The sequence below is a fragment of the Nylanderia fulva genome, unplaced genomic scaffold (genome assembly GCF_048542155.1).
Source record: "Nylanderia fulva isolate GAGA-0341 unplaced genomic scaffold, ASM4854215v1 Scaffold1, whole genome shotgun sequence".
Taxonomy (NCBI): domain Eukaryota; kingdom Metazoa; phylum Arthropoda; class Insecta; order Hymenoptera; family Formicidae; genus Nylanderia; species Nylanderia fulva.
The window spans coordinates 6057241-6074083 of record NW_028189192.1 but is presented as its reverse complement, the minus strand read 5'-3'; the positions used below and the strand labels follow the sequence as shown (position 1 = coordinate 6074083).

The 16843-nt window shown below is 39.0% G+C and overlaps 2 protein-coding genes across 8 annotated transcripts in view; one reads left to right on the top strand and one right to left on the bottom strand.

Moving 5' to 3' along the window:
• The window catches only part of LOC114931019 (uncharacterized), a 252672-nt gene extending 241814 nt beyond the window's left edge, over positions 1–10858 (top strand). For all 3 annotated transcript variants that reach the window (XM_029302924.2, XM_029302925.2, XM_029302923.2), the window contains 3 exons: positions 1839–2111; positions 5230–5433; positions 5783–10858. In XM_029302924.2, coding sequence (XP_029158757.1) covers positions 1839–2111; positions 5230–5433; positions 5783–5886 — 581 coding nt within the window. In that variant the 3' untranslated portion in view covers positions 5887–10858. The remainder of the gene's footprint in view (positions 1–1838; positions 2112–5229; positions 5434–5782) is intronic.
• Positions 10859–11091: 233 nt separating this feature from the next.
• Positions 11092–16843, bottom strand: part of dnc (phosphodiesterase dunce) — a 136426-nt gene continuing 130674 nt past the window's right edge. For all 5 annotated transcript variants that reach the window (XM_029302907.2, XM_029302908.2, XM_085480849.1 and 2 more), the window contains 3 exons: positions 15637–15900; positions 15331–15430; positions 11092–15241 (listed from right to left, as the gene is read on the bottom strand). In XM_029302907.2, coding sequence (XP_029158740.1) covers positions 14427–15241; positions 15331–15430; positions 15637–15900 — 1179 coding nt within the window. In that variant the 3' untranslated portion in view covers positions 11092–14426. The remainder of the gene's footprint in view (positions 15242–15330; positions 15431–15636; positions 15901–16843) is intronic.

Below are 16843 nucleotides of genomic sequence, written 5' to 3'. Positions count from 1 at the left end.
AATTTTATAAATCAAAAATTATTGACGTCTCGACATTATCGTTGGGAATAAATCCACTTGAATCTGTCCGAAAGAATATTTCTGTACCGGAAACACTTAAGGAAAAAAAAAAATACGAACGCGCGAGAGAAGTTTGCAAATGACAGAGTTAACAATCAATTCGCTAGGCGCGACTTTACGAGCGCGTAAAGCATCATACGCCGGATCCATCGTAAAGTTCCACTCCTGCCTTCGGCTCGTCTCCCAGTTTCTCCCTAGCCCGATTCCGTTAACGTTGACGAAGAGGCGATGTCGTTCCGTCGCGGTGCGAAATTTATCGCGCCGCCATTCGCACCCGTCTCCCTTTTGTGCACTCTCTCTCTTCTCTCTCTCTCTCTCTCTCTCTCTCTCTCTCTCTCTCTACACATGTGGATGCTATTGCGTTATCACCGGAAATCGCCCAGCTGAGAACTGCATCGTGTAATGCAGCGTTTCCCAACCTTTTCGGTGCACGATTAAAATTTAAACAAAATAGAATGTGTTTTTTGCATCTCGATCTCACCTCTTCATTTTTTAGCAGATATTGAGTTATTTATAAATCATATTTAAATTATGGAATTAAAGATTTTAATGTAGATATAAAATGAATTGAATTTTTTAGGAAAAAATTGCTTTTAAATTCAATTAAAAAAAGAATTTTTATGAAATTACAAGTGCAATCGAAATTAAAAATTCAATATCCAAATGGGTTTTCCTTGTAATATTGTGTGGAATTAATTATTATATTATGATTAATTAATATTGAATTAGTCGAATAAATGTAAAAAATATTACTAGTAAAAACAAATGTTTTACGTACTTCTCCCGTCTTGCTACACAACTTGAGAAGTTATCGTCGGTTGGGAAACACTGGTGTAAAGTAAGCAGGTAGTTCGTCCTCGAGGCTTTTAGTCCCGACCGCGTGGCTGAAGTAGCAAGTATAAAACCGCGATAAAAAGGCAAATATAAAAGCAAGATTCTTTCACGTCGAACTTCTTGAATAGGCGCCTCCTCGCTCTGCTTTTTCCCGAGAGAGAACTTGCCGTTCTGACGTTGGACACAATGAACAGCGCGCTCTCACCTCGACGCGGATCGTGTTGCGCTAATTTCCTACAGGAACAAAGTAAAACGCATTTACCTTAGCGTGTGAAACACGTCGACTGCGTGTCGATCGCGTATCAAATTGCTCGGCTAAAAGTTACACTGCAATATAAGCACGACCTTTTGTCGCTCGCCGCCGCGGATCGTATAAAAATTAATGGCTGTTCTTTGCATGTGGAAGGAAATTTGGATAATTTATTTTTTTCGCACCTTATCGCATATCCGATATACAAACGCATTTTTTTCAAGTACTTAATTTAGTGTTGGGTTCGCGATTTGATCAAAAAACAAGGTGAAAAACACAAATGAATGATCTTTACACAATTTTTCACCGTCTGATCCGACAATCAGACAAATCCTATAAAAATATTTTCATTTTTTAATTTTTTTTTTCATCAAGCACTTAATTTGAAGTTAAGTTCGCAATTTGATCAAAAGACAGGGTGAAAAACAAATGAATGATCTTCGCACAATTTTTGCGCAATTTGTCCCATTCGACAACCAGACAAATTGTATAAAAATTAATAGCTGTTCTTTGCACGTAGGAGGAAATTTGGATAATTCGTTTTTTTTCTTGCACCCATATCCGATATACGAACGCATTTTTTCCTTTTTTTTTTTTCATCAAGCACTTAATTTGGCGTTAAGTTCGCAATTTGATCAAAAGACAGGATGAGAAACAAAGAAATAATCTTCGCAATTTTTGCGCAATTTTTCAGCGTCCGATCCGACAACCAGACAATGCCCCAATCTCGGTCGTTACGAGATTGTGTCGTTGTTTCGGCCACCGCATGCCGACAACGTCGAGAACCTTTTGGCCGCCGATGGTGAGCAAAGCGTTGCCAACGCGGCGGAGGTGCACGACGTGAGGGTGCCATCCACGCCGTCTCCAAGCCAGTGTCATCACGGCAGTGTTCGTAGATTGGACATAGGTTGCAGGGCACCCGATCGTATGGAGTTTGCCACGTCTTGCAGCGACGAGGCGTTATCCGGTAAGAATTGATCTTACCGGATCTATTTCTTCGAAAGACGCGGTATTAATAAATGAAGACTAAATCTGATTTTATCGTGGATTCTTCCATGACGTATGCATATTCCATATTTTACGACTGGTTTGCTATTTAACATTTTTTATAAAAATATAGATAAAGGTTTATGTTGCCTTATCAGATTGATTTCGTACGATAGAAATTTTGTGTTCTACATTTTGCACGCTCTACGGAGATATATTTCTCGGTCCTTTCACTTAAGCGACCATAGAAAGTTAATCAGAGAGATGTCTGATAAACGACAGAGAGAGGATTTCATTCGGATGACGAGTTTCCTAAAGCGTTAGGAAACTTTGACGGATTTTTGACATGTGACGTGACTCAGGACGGTTAACAAGACGTAGTCGTCCTCTTTGAATCTTTTGCGCTAACTTTTCTTATCCCCCACGTACCGAGAACTATAATGGATTTTTATCATAAAGCTTCCGGTAAACGAGCTTCCGGGGACGCTGTCTTAACAATGTGACGGTTCGAAAGGCTTGATGGACGCCGTCCGTTGTCTTCGATAGCGTATTTGGAGAAGCTCCGTGGTTCAGCAGAATGTTCAGCGTCGGAGATGTTCGAGAGAAAGAGAGAAGGAGAGAGAGATGGAGAGAGAAAGAGAGATAGGAAACTCGACACAACACGGGCTGAAGCACATCCGCCCGGAACATCTTATCGGATTACCCGTACTTCCTTCTCATCCCGTACCATCCTAGTTCGCGCAAAGTTATCACAAGTGGTGATAGTTAGTTTGCGGAAAGGCAGCAAATGTCATGGTTGCCAGAGAGTATAGAGCGCTTACTTACGTCTGCGCTAACTTTGTACGCTTCGTTTGACTCTATACATAAAAATTGACCGCGAAATTACCGCGTGATTTGCAAGACTTTTATGGGATCTCATCTCTCTCTCTCTCTCTCTCTCTCTCTCTCTCTCTCTCTCTCTCTATTTATTTATTCCTATATTTAATATATATTGAAAATAATTAATAATAAATTTATATTATCACAGAAATCCATTAATTTTGACGAGACATCCATTTACATATTTATAAACAATCAATCAAGATATCCTATTGTATATCGGATTGTGTATTCTATTTTAGTATCCCTCTGTTTATGTACTATATACATATATATATATATATATATATATATCCATGTCATTCTGTAAGCCGTATGTTTATCACGATAACGGAGCTACGATAATAATGACTGAATAATTTCAAAATAATTCCGGATGATTTCCGGATTAGCTGGATTTCGGAAAGGCGGTTTATATTCGGAGTCTCCCCTAAGCGAGAGAGTATAAACGATACGATCGCGTAACACGTGCGAAGCTGATGGTGTATCTTTGTAATCCGCGAGAAATACGTGGATACATTCCAGAAGCGGGACGAGCGAGGAGCATTTTGTCATCCGGGAATTATTTTAGCGACGCGAGTTGTACCGGAACATGTTGACACAACCGAGGGATTTAGACACTCGAATCCCGCGTCTCCCGACAGTCGACACCGGATTGTATTCCGAGACACGGATACCAGAGGATAACGACAACGGGAACGAGATGGCAAAATAGCCATTAAGACGTCGTATAAATAGCCACGGTTTGCTCGCTTCGCGACTTACATCTTAAGAGCATCATGAGCGTGATCTTTAATTAATCGTATATCTTGAATGGCTAAACAGTACCAGCATCGGAAATCAAGATCGTTTTTAAAAGGACCGCAGGGAACACACGTGTTCCAATTTTTTTTTAATTTCCTGACTAATTATGCGCGTTAATGTCTGAAGCTTCGACGAATTTAGAGGCGAATATATTTTAAAGCTTTCAAAGGTAATCCATTTTTTAAAATCCACGTGCACACGTGTCTTGCAAAATATAGCGTTTATTGAAAAAATATTTAAAGCACGAAATCAGCATAAATTATTTCGTCGCGTTTGAAGGAGGGAAGGTTTTAATTTTTATCGAGCTCGCGTTCTATTTCCTCAAATAGATACTTCGATCGGTGGACGCAACCTCCGAATTGTTTTTCGAGGCGTCGAAGGTACTTTTGCAGAACAACAGGTAGAAAATTCTACATTTATTCTGATACGTCGACGTCGCTTGCCGTGGTTTTTTTTTAATTTTTTATTTCTTTTTTTTTTACCGTTGATAGGTGCCATCACCCATCGTTGAACACGATGCGCGGTCTCGCGTTTCCTCTTTACGCGAAGTCACGAGCTGTCGAGCGACCGCAGTAAATTCTCATCTTACTATCTTGCAAGTACGATCGGGTATCGTCGCTCGAAACGTCACGCCTGATATCGATGTGTCGGCGGGATTTATGGCTCTCGTTTATTCCCCTTCCGTTCTTCTCGCGCGCATTGTTACGGAAGGCGCAGGGAGCAAGTGCCGTAGAAATGATGACATAAAAGTAGCTTTCGAAACGATCGAATCACATTTTTCCCCCCGCTTTTTATCGGACACGTTAATTGAATGGTTGAGGGGATTATGGTTATCTCATCCACCGGGAAACGAAACTGTTGTAAAAAGTTACGAGCGATCAATTCAGCATTTGATGAAACAATTCATTGTCACAACTTCAAAGTAGTGTATTAATGTGCGAGAAACAGCCGATACTTTTACTTCACGCTTATTATGTTTAATTAATTTATTATGATTTTTTTAATTATTTAATTTATTAAATTTCTTGATACAAAAAGCAATTGTTTTCTCTTTTTTTTTTTATAAATTGTTTCTCTAGATGAGAGACAAACTTAATAGCGAAGAATGATGTCAAATCTCATAGACAACTTATGATCTTTTTTCAGTTGTCTCGTGAGATTTGCATCGGCATAATTTAGCATGTTATTGTCTTCTTTAAATCGTCTTAAGAAAAAAAACTTTCTCTTTACCGCAGCGCAAAGTTATTACCGTGTTCGTAATCATACTCCACCTAGCGCTACTTGAAAAAAAATCAAGTAGTTTAATGCGAGTTTGCCGCGACGTCCCTCTTAGCTCGGTGTTTATCGCGCGGAAAATAACTTGCGATTTTTTTTCAAACATTTCTCGCTCACGACCAATGTCGTCTCGTTTCCAGAGTACTTATGCCACGGAACTTGGATCGAAAACGACACCGCTTACTTGGTGGCCAGTACCGATGTCGGACGTTACTGCCTCGTTTATAGCGCGTCCGCCGCGACGACAGGAAGTCGTGAACTCTCGGTGACGGGCCATCTCGCTTCCTGTCCGAGGGCCTCTCACCGCCATCCAGTCTCGTGGCAGGTCAACCTCACGTCGTACGGTGAGCATTGTTAATTCCGAATGCAACGCGCGAGAACAGTTCGCCGTTTGCGAAATTCTTCAGAATAGTTTTTCTAATTATTATATTATTAAATGATCAACTTTGTCCACTTCAAAGGAAAGTCGAGCTAATTTAAATAAACACTTGGTTCTAGGAAAATTTTTTAAATTTGTTTTAAACTCGAGTTGAAATAATTTTGTTCGACTCAACATCCCCCCATCTCGCTTTTTATATTTTATAAGAAATATTAATTATGTAAAAAGATACATATATATATTTATATTAAAAAAATATTAATTATGTAAAGAAATATTTTTTATATGAAAAAAATATGACTTGTGTATTTCAGCTCAATGCGGCGACATCTCGTCGGCGACCACGTGGGCGCCGGTGAGACATTTCCTTGGGATAGTCCTCTTCGGCGGCCTCCTTGCCAGATACATCGCGAGGTGATGCCACTGAGCCGAGAGGCGCCACATCATACCCGTGGCAATATAGTTGAAAGAGACTCTTTAATTGCGATCTTGCGTTTGTGGTGATTATATATAACGTTCTGGGAGACGGTGAGACAGAAAGGTAAAACTAATAATCAATCTTAGGATGTAAGTGAGCGCGGCGCGTGAGGTGAGTGAAGTGATTTGAAAAAAAAAATAAAAAAAATAAAAGAGACAAGTCGGAAACGGGTAAGGTATATATACATAATATATAGATGCATGTGCCAGCCCCGCGAATGTGGCAGTCCGGAAGCGAGGCTTTACGAATGTACATAAAAAATAAAAGATGCATCCACGAAATACGATCTCCCTGTGCACGTTCCTACGCTACGAGAGAGAAAGAGAGATCGATATTATTATTGAAGAAAGGCATCATTACGCGAGAGAGAGAGAGAGAGAGAGAAAAAAAAGGACTTTGTTATCTTATTACGAAAAATAAGAATATTACGAGAAAGGGTAACATAATCATTTAATGAACTTCGCGTTATTGTGATATAACGATATACCTATTCATAAATTGTAATTAAATAGGAATTTACTACCAGAGAATGTGATTTTATGCAACAGCTACAAAATATATTCCTCCCTCTCATTCCACTCCTGTTAATAACTGCAATTACGGAAATTAGCTCTTGTCATTACCACGCTCGAATATACCGTGATTGCTGCAGCATGTTAAATATACCAAATTCATTCTCTTCGTTCATTGCGTTCATGTAACAGAGAACTTGCCGTACGTTTCTCCTAGCAAGAACGCGAAGCGAGAGCGTGTTGCGTGGTGGCTGTTTTCATAGATAGAATCGGCGTGGATTTGCGTTACTATATAATGGAATACGTTTGCCTTTGAAGATGCGAGAAACGACGACTCTTAATGACGCAAATATTGAGTTTCGCGAAAAAACGCTGCCTTCGAGGTCGCGAGACCGGAAATAATGGACAATGCACTCGGGCCCGAGATTCTTTATGCTTTCATCCTTCAAGAATCTCATTACGAGATGTCACCGTCTAACCTTGTTTAATGATAACAGCTAAACATTGCAAAGTACTTCTATTCGGTTTCTCTAGATTTTATACACAAGCTCTTTCCTCGAAAAGAAATTATTTTTCGTGTACAAAACTATTTACATTCGATATAAGTTTTTTTTTGCGCTTGTATTAGTCGTCGCGTGAGATGATATAATAATAAAAGAAAATAATAAGGGTGCTGGGGCCAATATTATACGATACGAGTGTTGCTCATAGATTTGAGAGGGAGTAAAAAAAAGAGAGAGAGAGAGAGAGCGAGAAAGCGCGAGAGAGAAAGAGGACGTGATAGACCTATAAACTATTTATTTAGAAGTAGCTTCACAGTCACTGCCACATTCGCAGGACACATTCGACGCTTTCAAAGCGCGAACGAAACATGTACTTATTTAGGGAAGAATAAAAAAAATTGCCACGTCCAACTTGTAATTATACACGCATTTCCATTAAAAGCTTCGTGGCACGAATCTCTCTTTGCCGTGAAGCAGAGAACTGTAAAAAGAGGAAGAAGAAAAAAAAAGGGAAAAAGCCGTACGAACAATTATTACTGTAATTATTACTACTATCACTGTTAGTACTATAAGGCAGGATAAACGGACGAAGAAACGGACTCCTTGCTCCTATAGAGAATCTCTCATTTTCTTTTGTACATCTCGCGGGAGAGATAGTTATCAGAGGAGCGTTTAGTCTGTAAGTTCTCTGTAAAAACGTTACATTGATCCGCTATTGAACTTTAATCCTCGTGCGATAAATGTGAAGTCGAGACCGACTGTACGCCATCGAAAGTTTCTGTGAGTATCAAGGTGAAATCGAGAAATCTCGGCCGCGAAATCCTATTGCGAATATAATAGTAACGCGAAACGAAAATGTACCAGCAAAAGGATTTGAGATGGTACACATAATCCGTGAGATAAAATATTATTGCTATTAATCATTTTTTCCTGGATATAAAAAATAGGCAATTTGCAAGAAATAATGTGTGTGTACGCGTGATTAATCAAACGGATAAATAATTACGCTAACTAAAAAATTTACTCAACAAATTTAATAAATGTGACTTTAACAAATGTTTAGTTAACGGTTGAATAATTTAATTCAATTTTTTGCAAAAAAAAAATAATTTTTTTTTAATAAAAGATACTAATCGAAATATTGAAGATATCTATAATATAAAAAAGTGCAAACTTACAACTAATATATTATTCGATTTAATTATTAAATAATGCGACAAAAATGTGCGACAGAAAATCAATTGCAATACAACATATCGTTATCGAGAGAATAAAGAGACAGTAGATTAAGTTGCATGCGCGATAAATAACATTCAAATTCCTTTTCAGAAATTCAGATTAAAATTGTATATAATTTCCGAAAAATAATTTGACGTATTCCGAAAGAGTTTATAATTAACAAAATAGATTCTATAAATTTTATGTGATTTCTCAGAATTGATATCCAGAAAAGGACAAACTTACCTGTCAACATTCTATAGAGAATCTTTCGAAAAATTAATTAATTGAGCTGATTGTGTATCGATTTATAAGAAAATTTGGTTAAATATATATTAAAACATTGAGAGTTATTGTATAAAAGGAAGATAGAGAGTTATAAGACGGCGACAGTGCGATCGTTTGATACGATCCTCCAACGGAAACCAATATGTGTCGACAAAATATACATATTTTTTATTCGAAATATTTTACTTACGGGCTCTCTGATCGCAAAACGGAGGGCGAGAACGGTATATTCGATTCGTAATATAATAATCGATTATACATATACATACTTGTGGGAGCGCAGCCAGATATATACGCAAATAAATATATAAATATAAATACTATAAATATACTACGCGACAATTCGATGTTGGCTATAAATTGTACACTATTAGATAAAATAAAGAACAAGCTATAGGGAAACAATGAAAGAAATAAGGATATAGTTGATGATCAAAAAGAGGCAGAATTTAATCAGCATTTGATTGCTTCCACTTTGTGCTTGATCCATTTGCCGAGGATATGCCATGTATGCGACAGAAATTAATTTTTTTTAATGTTTTTTTTACATTAAAGGATTATACAATGTATATTATGTCCCTAATGTAACGAGATTGCAGATCCTCTTTCCAGTCGGGGATGGCAAAACTGCGTGCGAAGTTTCTCCAGAACGTTATCGATAGATTTCAGAGTGCCGGCTGTTCTAACTGCCGTAAAGAAACAGCTATCATCTTTCCTTAGACGCAACCGTGATCCTCGAGATACGTACATTTACGTTTGTCAGTTAGTGTGTCCTATAATATTATAACGAGCACCGTCTTGGTTCTACGAACTGGCTCTGATATTGTACAGCAAAACACGAAATATACGTCTTGCGGACCATCATTCAGGTTGCATCTTAGGATTGAAAGCTGCGGGAAATTACTTGTACATAGTAGACTTAAAGGATTCGAATAGTGACAAATACAATCGAGCGTAATCTCGCGTCGATACTCAAAGAGATACTCAGTTGTAAAAAGAAAGGAAGCGAAAGGAACAAGCTGGTGGCGAATTCAATTTTATGATAGATCGCGAGAGTGTAGATTTCAGGGTATTTATATCGAAAAAGGTTACATAGTTATATATACAAAATATACAGAAATATTTAAAGATAAATTATATTGTGAAAAAAAAATATATATATATATACTACGTTTTTATTGTTGTAAAGTTGGAACCGAGACGTCGAGAACAAAGACTCTGTTCTTGTGATTACCTTGTATAGTCCGTGTAGTTGCACTCGTGTTCGTTATTAAGTTGCCTCTATCATCCTGTAATTCGCATCGCGAAATAGTCCTTTTTTTTCGAAATCCAATGCGTAAGATGTGTCGCGAGAGAAAACTGCCACCTTTTCTTCATTTCACCCCTTGTTCCGAATTTACGTATTACGCGACAAAGATTTTTCAGAGATATTTTTCTTTTAAAAAAACGACGACAGACAAAACATGTAATGTATTTTGGTGACTGTCAAAAGGAAACTTCCCCTAATGATAATTGAACACGCGCACACGTTACTACCTGTAGAGAACACGACACAACGACTTACCGTCTCTAGTCTTAACGAAGAGAATTTACTTCGGTAATTTAAATGGTTTTTTCGTAAGAAAAAAAGAAAAAAACGACAGGACGCCGCTAAATATTTATTAAGCATGCGAATCGATTCGCAGAGTCGAGGATGACGAAGAATTTCTCCTTATGCGGCCTTCCATTCCTCAAGAATCGGGTACAGAGCTGTTCGGCCGATTTAGGCGAATACCAGGCGTTTTTTTTTTATTCGCGTAAGAACGAATCCGGATGTCGAATTCCGAAAGCTTCCTCTTTCCGTTACGATTCGCGACGATGTTATCCCTATCGATAGCGTACGGTTCGGTGATTTTAGCGCTCTTCGTGTCCGAATTCGGAGCGTTACTGTACACAACTTAAGGCATCTCGATATATCCGCAATAACGACGATTAGATTAAGAATAATCATCTCTCACGGTGTATAAAGTCGCCCCGATACACTTTTCACTAAGGAATGTCGGCTTATGGGCGGTATAATAAAGTAAGACGTTAGAAGGAGGCAGCGATCTTATTGAAAGAAATTACTATTGTATTGTAATTATATGCGGAAAGGGAGAAACTGCAGAAAAAACACGACGAAAATGTTTTGCACCGTGACACGCGCGATCTGATGGTACTACTACTCTAAAAAAATCTCCACACGCTTGAAAGCTATCGAGAATCTATACATAACTGAGTGTGTTTTACTATTGGATTAAAATATTACAATGATACCTATTAATGTAAATGGTTTTTCATTATTATATTATTATTATTATTATATTATAGATGTTATACTTAATAATATATTTACAAATAAATTAAGACGAATTCGTGGTTTTATTCTACTCCATCGTATCCTATTCTTTTTTCTGTGAATTGAAAATTGATGGCGATTAAGATAGATGTATATCAAATCCAGATATTTATTGTATTATCATTTATCAATTATTCCGTGCGATAAATGTTTCACATGTTCATGTCAATTTTTGTTATATGATCACATATATTTATATTTTTTAAAATTGTTGAAATGGTAGAGAAAAGAAAAGAAAGAATAAGAGTTCCGACAATAAATATGTTTTATTACACATATATCTCGTACGACGATTACACGATATTAATACATTCATTTAACTGTCCAGCAATCAAACAGATATTTTTATTTTTCTCTCCTCATCATCTCATCACCATTATATAATTCTATTATTACTAAATATTGTTACACACATCTCATTGAATCACAATGCGACGACTTGTTATATTCGTAAATCATCGGATCGCTTTTCGCTTTGTATAATTTTATCTCTCGCGTCTCTTCCTCGCTTTATGTATTTTTGAATCTCTAACAAACAACCAACAGACCCGCTATATATATATTCAGAAGACACGCTCCAATTGCTGCTCGAATCGTGTTTTAAAAATATGATAAACCGCTGTAATTCAATGAGATTTGTGTGACAAGTCATATTTTTTGTGGCGTGTTTCTTTCTTTTTATATTTGTACCTGCGCGCATACCCGCGAGATCCATCGAGACGAGCGACAAGAAAAACGTTTACGGAAAAAAAAGAACGAGTGCGTTTCCGCTCGCCCATCGCCAAAATATACAATCAAAGGCGCACCCGCGCTAAATAATTAAAAAGATCACCGCTTGATCGAATACTTTCGCCGAGTTTCCAATTCGACGTCGGTGCAGAGATACATGCTCGATAACACTTGATCGTCCTTTTCCTCGTTCTTTTCCTTTTCATCCTCGTGCAAACGACTCGTCGCTCCCCGTGAAGCGAACGTAATCTCGATTCGTTTGCGTAGTGTGAGTGTTATCGTTAACACTAATTAGTAAATCAGTATCTCTCTTATCGCGCTTTTTATCATTATTATTACTGTTAATATTATGATCATTATCAGTAATTATTACATTATATTATTATTATTATTATTATAACCTCGTTGCTTACGCCCTAAAAACTTCGTTAAGTTAACTCTCCCTCTTGACTTAACAACTTGTAGTCGCGGACTCTCGTGAACCTCGTGGAGTTTTTTCTTACAAGCTAAACTTGGTGACCAGCACCAAAACACTCACTAGATCACTGTCTACAACACACATAGAGATTTTGCTTTCTCCGTAGTATTTTTTTCTTTTTTCTTTTTTGTTATGCGATTATAAGGTAATTACCTTAACGTGATTAAGAAATGTATGATTACATGAGCCCGAGCTATCACCGCTTGTACACGCCTAATCAGACTCGTATGCCGAATTTCTTAGCTCTCCGCGCAGTCGATGGCAAGCTTTTTTTACGACTTAAGTAGTTATGTAATGTTAATTTTGTTTTAGGCTGATCTTCGGTATACACTCGGTCATTAAAAAGACGTGTTTTCACATTCATTTTCCCTGATATATTATCGAGGCGCGCAACTGTCGCCATTTCACCAATACGACGGAAAATAAAAATTATGTTCGTGCGGCTTATTAAAAAAAAAAAAGAGGAAGAGAAATATATCTTTCGTGGGGGTGTCGTCAATTTTTTTTTGTACATTAAGAAGCACGACGGTTGGCGTTGGACGTTCGAGCCTTCAAACGGCGCGATAAGATTCCAAATTCGCTTGGAGCGATCGCGCGCTTTTGAATTTAAACCGAACGAATTTGCAAATTTGAGCGATTCGCGGACATCCGTGGCGAGAGGATGACTTTCTTCTTTACTTCTCACGTTCCACGCGAGATTCCAGAACGATTCGTTCACCGTTCGCTGGAATATATACATATATATTTGTCGCCAAAGGACGTATTGGTGAACGGCACGCTCGGCAATCAACTTAACAATCACTTATATTACTCTTTGGTTAAAAACATCTATCGATATATATCCTCGCGCGCATTGTAGTTGTACGTATTGCGTTTGTGTCATGTGTCTGTATATGTATGTGTGTTCCTTTTTTATGTATGTTTTGTGTATATGATGTATCGCAAGAAGAAAGCGTCTCGGTAATTAATTTTAATACAAACTTAAAAGGCCAGCTCTCGACATAGTTGTGTATTAAAATTAATTGTCCCCTTATCTCGATGCCTCCCTCTCTCTCGTTCTGCTGCTGCTCGGTGTTCTCTCCCACTGATTACACGATTTAGGGAAAAAGAGCGAATTTATCTCGCTCTTCTTTCGTAAATCATATAGATGGTGAGTAATACTCTACGTATTTTGCTCTAGCATTTCCTTTATAGACACGCGGCTACTTCTGGATTCTCGTTTTCGATTACGAACAATTCAATTACGAACTTGTCTACGTCTACAAAGCGAACATGACAAAATCTTACGATTAAAAAGACAGGTATCCTTCTCTTTCTACCGATAAGTAGGTGACTATTTGAACCGTCGAAGAACCAAAAGAATGAACGCCTAACTGTAACTGAGTATCCATTTAATTGTTTTTTCCATTTTTGTCACTTATTTTCTTTCCATATGTAGCGCGTATATCAGATAACATGTGTTCGATTCGTTCGACATCGCATGTATAATTTTGAACATTGATTATCGTGGGACATTTCGTAAAATTAGACGCATTATTAAATTTACAACATGATGTCATACGTGACACAAGAAACGAATCGATGAGCGTATTTGAAATTTCCGACGTATGCAAATAAATCTCAATTAACTTACGTATCACGCAATATAATTTCTGTGCGGCGTTTGAAACGTTCAAGAAGAAGACAGTGACATCGATCTGTTCGCTAATATGCTTCGGCTAGAATCCATTGTATATAATGTTGATATGTCATTGAGGATCTTGCATGGTTCTGGAAGAGAGGTTTCTTTCAGCCTTCGACGGCGGCACATCTTCATATGTCGAAGAAAAAAAAAGATGATGGATTGATACACGATGGACGATCACCGTCCCACAATCGTCATCATCTTCAGTGTGTGCTTGTGTGTAATAAGAAAAAAAAAATCATCTTGCCACCCACTCGATATATATCGCAAACATGCAGCTGCCGCTTTCATTTGCGCAGGTACTTTGTGAAGAGATTCGCCCCTCCCGCTTGATAGAATTCAAATGAGATGCGGAGACGAAACTAAAACGACGACGACGACGACGGCAAAACGTGCTCCTTCATGCGCCGTTCGTTTCTCGGTCCAGCCGAAAGCGTAGCGATCCCGACGCATTTCTCGCACCTCCGTCATAGTGTTCCGTCGTCGTCGGGACGTTATCTCTTGTTGCCCGATCGAGATGGCTCCCGTCATCTCAACCGCCTCCTCCTCTTGTGGTCCGGCCAACGCGGCATAGGTCGATACAAAGGGACCGGCGGCTAGGCGCGGCTAAGTGCAAATGTCACTGACGCACGCGCCACCAGCTCTGATGCACCTTCTCGTGGAACTTTCTACAAATCCCGGCGAGCCTCCGTCACATCCCAGCCTCCGTGGCGTTCTCCTCCGTCTCACCGCCCGCGTCCTCGCTAGAAAATGTCGTCGATTCGCCATCGCCGCCACCGCCACCGCCGGTATCGCCACCCTCCACCGCCTCGCCGGTCTCGTCGCCCTCTTCCAACGTCACCTGGAAGTGTATCCTGTCCTGCTGTTGCTGACTCTCGTTCGTTGCTGACTGCTGCGTGTCGTCGGAGGGCGGCGAGGGCGGTATCATCGATTGATACCAATCGCGATTTTCCTCGAGAGTATCCAAAATTTCCTGCGCGTCCGGATGCACCAGATCCGCCCAGGTCTCCCACAACGGATGCACGATATAATCGATGAAGCCGACCTGCGACTTCTCGATTGTCGCGCTATGCCGATCGCACATCGGACTTATGTCCATATTCTGTTCTCGTTCGCGATCGCCCTGTAGGAAGAACTCCTCCATCAGCAGAGCCACCCATCGTCGATAGAGCGGCAACGGTTTCGTCGGATTCGACAGATCGGCGCAGTGCACCAGGTTCTCCAGCACCTGAATGCGATCGGTGTAATTGTCGAGCAGCAACACGCCGGACCCGGCGACCTTCTTCGTTTCCACCATGGTCTTTAGATCGGCCAGCAACGACATGTGCTTGGACATGTCCGTCGAAAGGACCATGTCGATGACCATCTTCCGCAACGTCTGCCGCTGCTTCTTCGTCATGTTCACGAATATGTCGCAGCCCTCGTTTTGCAGAAGCTTGAACGCGACTGCCAGATGATGGTTCTCCAGCACCGACTCGTCATTGTACATCAGCGCGAGTTCAGAGCCTGGATGAAAAGAACAGATCATTAGTCATTTCTTTCTTCATCATGTAGAAACAATGATATAACATTTTTAATAAACCGTCGATATTTACTTGAATTAATGAGGAACTGATTCGTGAGTCCCGGATGATCTACATCATGGATAGAAGCCGCGAATAATGCAGCGGTGATCTCCAACGGTGTGAACACGGACTGTAAATACAATAGAAAATACATCATTTATGACGACTATCGCAGAGAATTATCATTCTTCAGATATATCGATTTTTCCTTCTGCGAAGAATAAATATTTCGCACTCATTCATGAAAATGATATTTATAAGCAACTTATCATGTAGATGTCAACGAGCCATTCGAGCTCCAAATAATAATACATAAAATATATATTTCTTTCGTACCTCTAGGGCAGGCGTGTTGAGCAGAGTGTGAGTAGATTGAGTCACATCGGCTGCGTGGAGGCTATTGTGGAAGGGATTATCCTTCACGTAATGATCCTCTAGAGTCATCATGAAGGTAACGAAGGTCTTGGGCGGTATTGCCAGTGATTTGAGCAGATCTCGACTCTGAAAGGCCGTGTACGCCACGCAAGTGAGGGGTCGATTACTGCTGAGTTCGCTTATCCTGAAGATGTCGATGCCCCACTTATCGATGTCCGAAAGCAGCTGTAATTATGTAAAAAGAAACATTAGTATATCGGTCTCTAAGATACAGTAATTCAATATTTACTTTCCAAGTGATGTCACAAGAGATTATAATTATTTTATCGCAGTGGGCAGACGTTGATTTATATAAACTCGACCGTTTATTCGCGACTAAATAAAAAAAAGTCGACGTGTTTCGGCATAAAGATAGCGAAGGTTATCACCAGGAGGTCATACTGATTATAACAATGTTGCACAGAGCAACATCCCGGATTGTCTACAGAGATCATGAATTCGGTAAACCAAAACAAGAGCACGTGATTAGATGACTGTTTCAAGATGCACAATTTGATATACACTAAAATTGTTTGTAAATATATAAAATAATTGTGATTAAGTAAATAACAACATTCACCATCATTTCTTTTGTTAATAAGTCTCTTGTTTCTCGAATATACGTAGGAAGCATCCAAATTAAGTATTCATGACGCGTTAAAGCAGCGTTCTGAGATGGTTGAATCACTATTGCGTAGGCATAAAAAAATGAGTTCGTGTCTAGAAAAGCCTGCAGGATCACGTAGCCATTTAAGGACACGTCTGCGTCGCATTTTAGTTTGGTAAGCGTATTGCCAACAGTCTTTCTATGGAAAACCCGATTAATATGCAGAATAGCTTAATACACCCGATTGCCCCTTTTTTCTCTTTTTTTCTTTCATTAAGAAAATTTATCTTCATTACCATAATGGAAAGACGAGCTCTTTCGTTGCTTATTTTCCCATATAAATAGATTTCTAAGAAATATGCATAAAGTAAAAAAAACGAAGAGTAAAATTTTCAGAGCAGAAAGAGAACACGAAGAAATTTTCGACGTTTATTTGACGCGATAATATTTAGTCGAAAGCAATATTTTAAAGTGTTTTTCGAATTTTGTTATCACGGATGACCCCAAGATCACGATATCGCT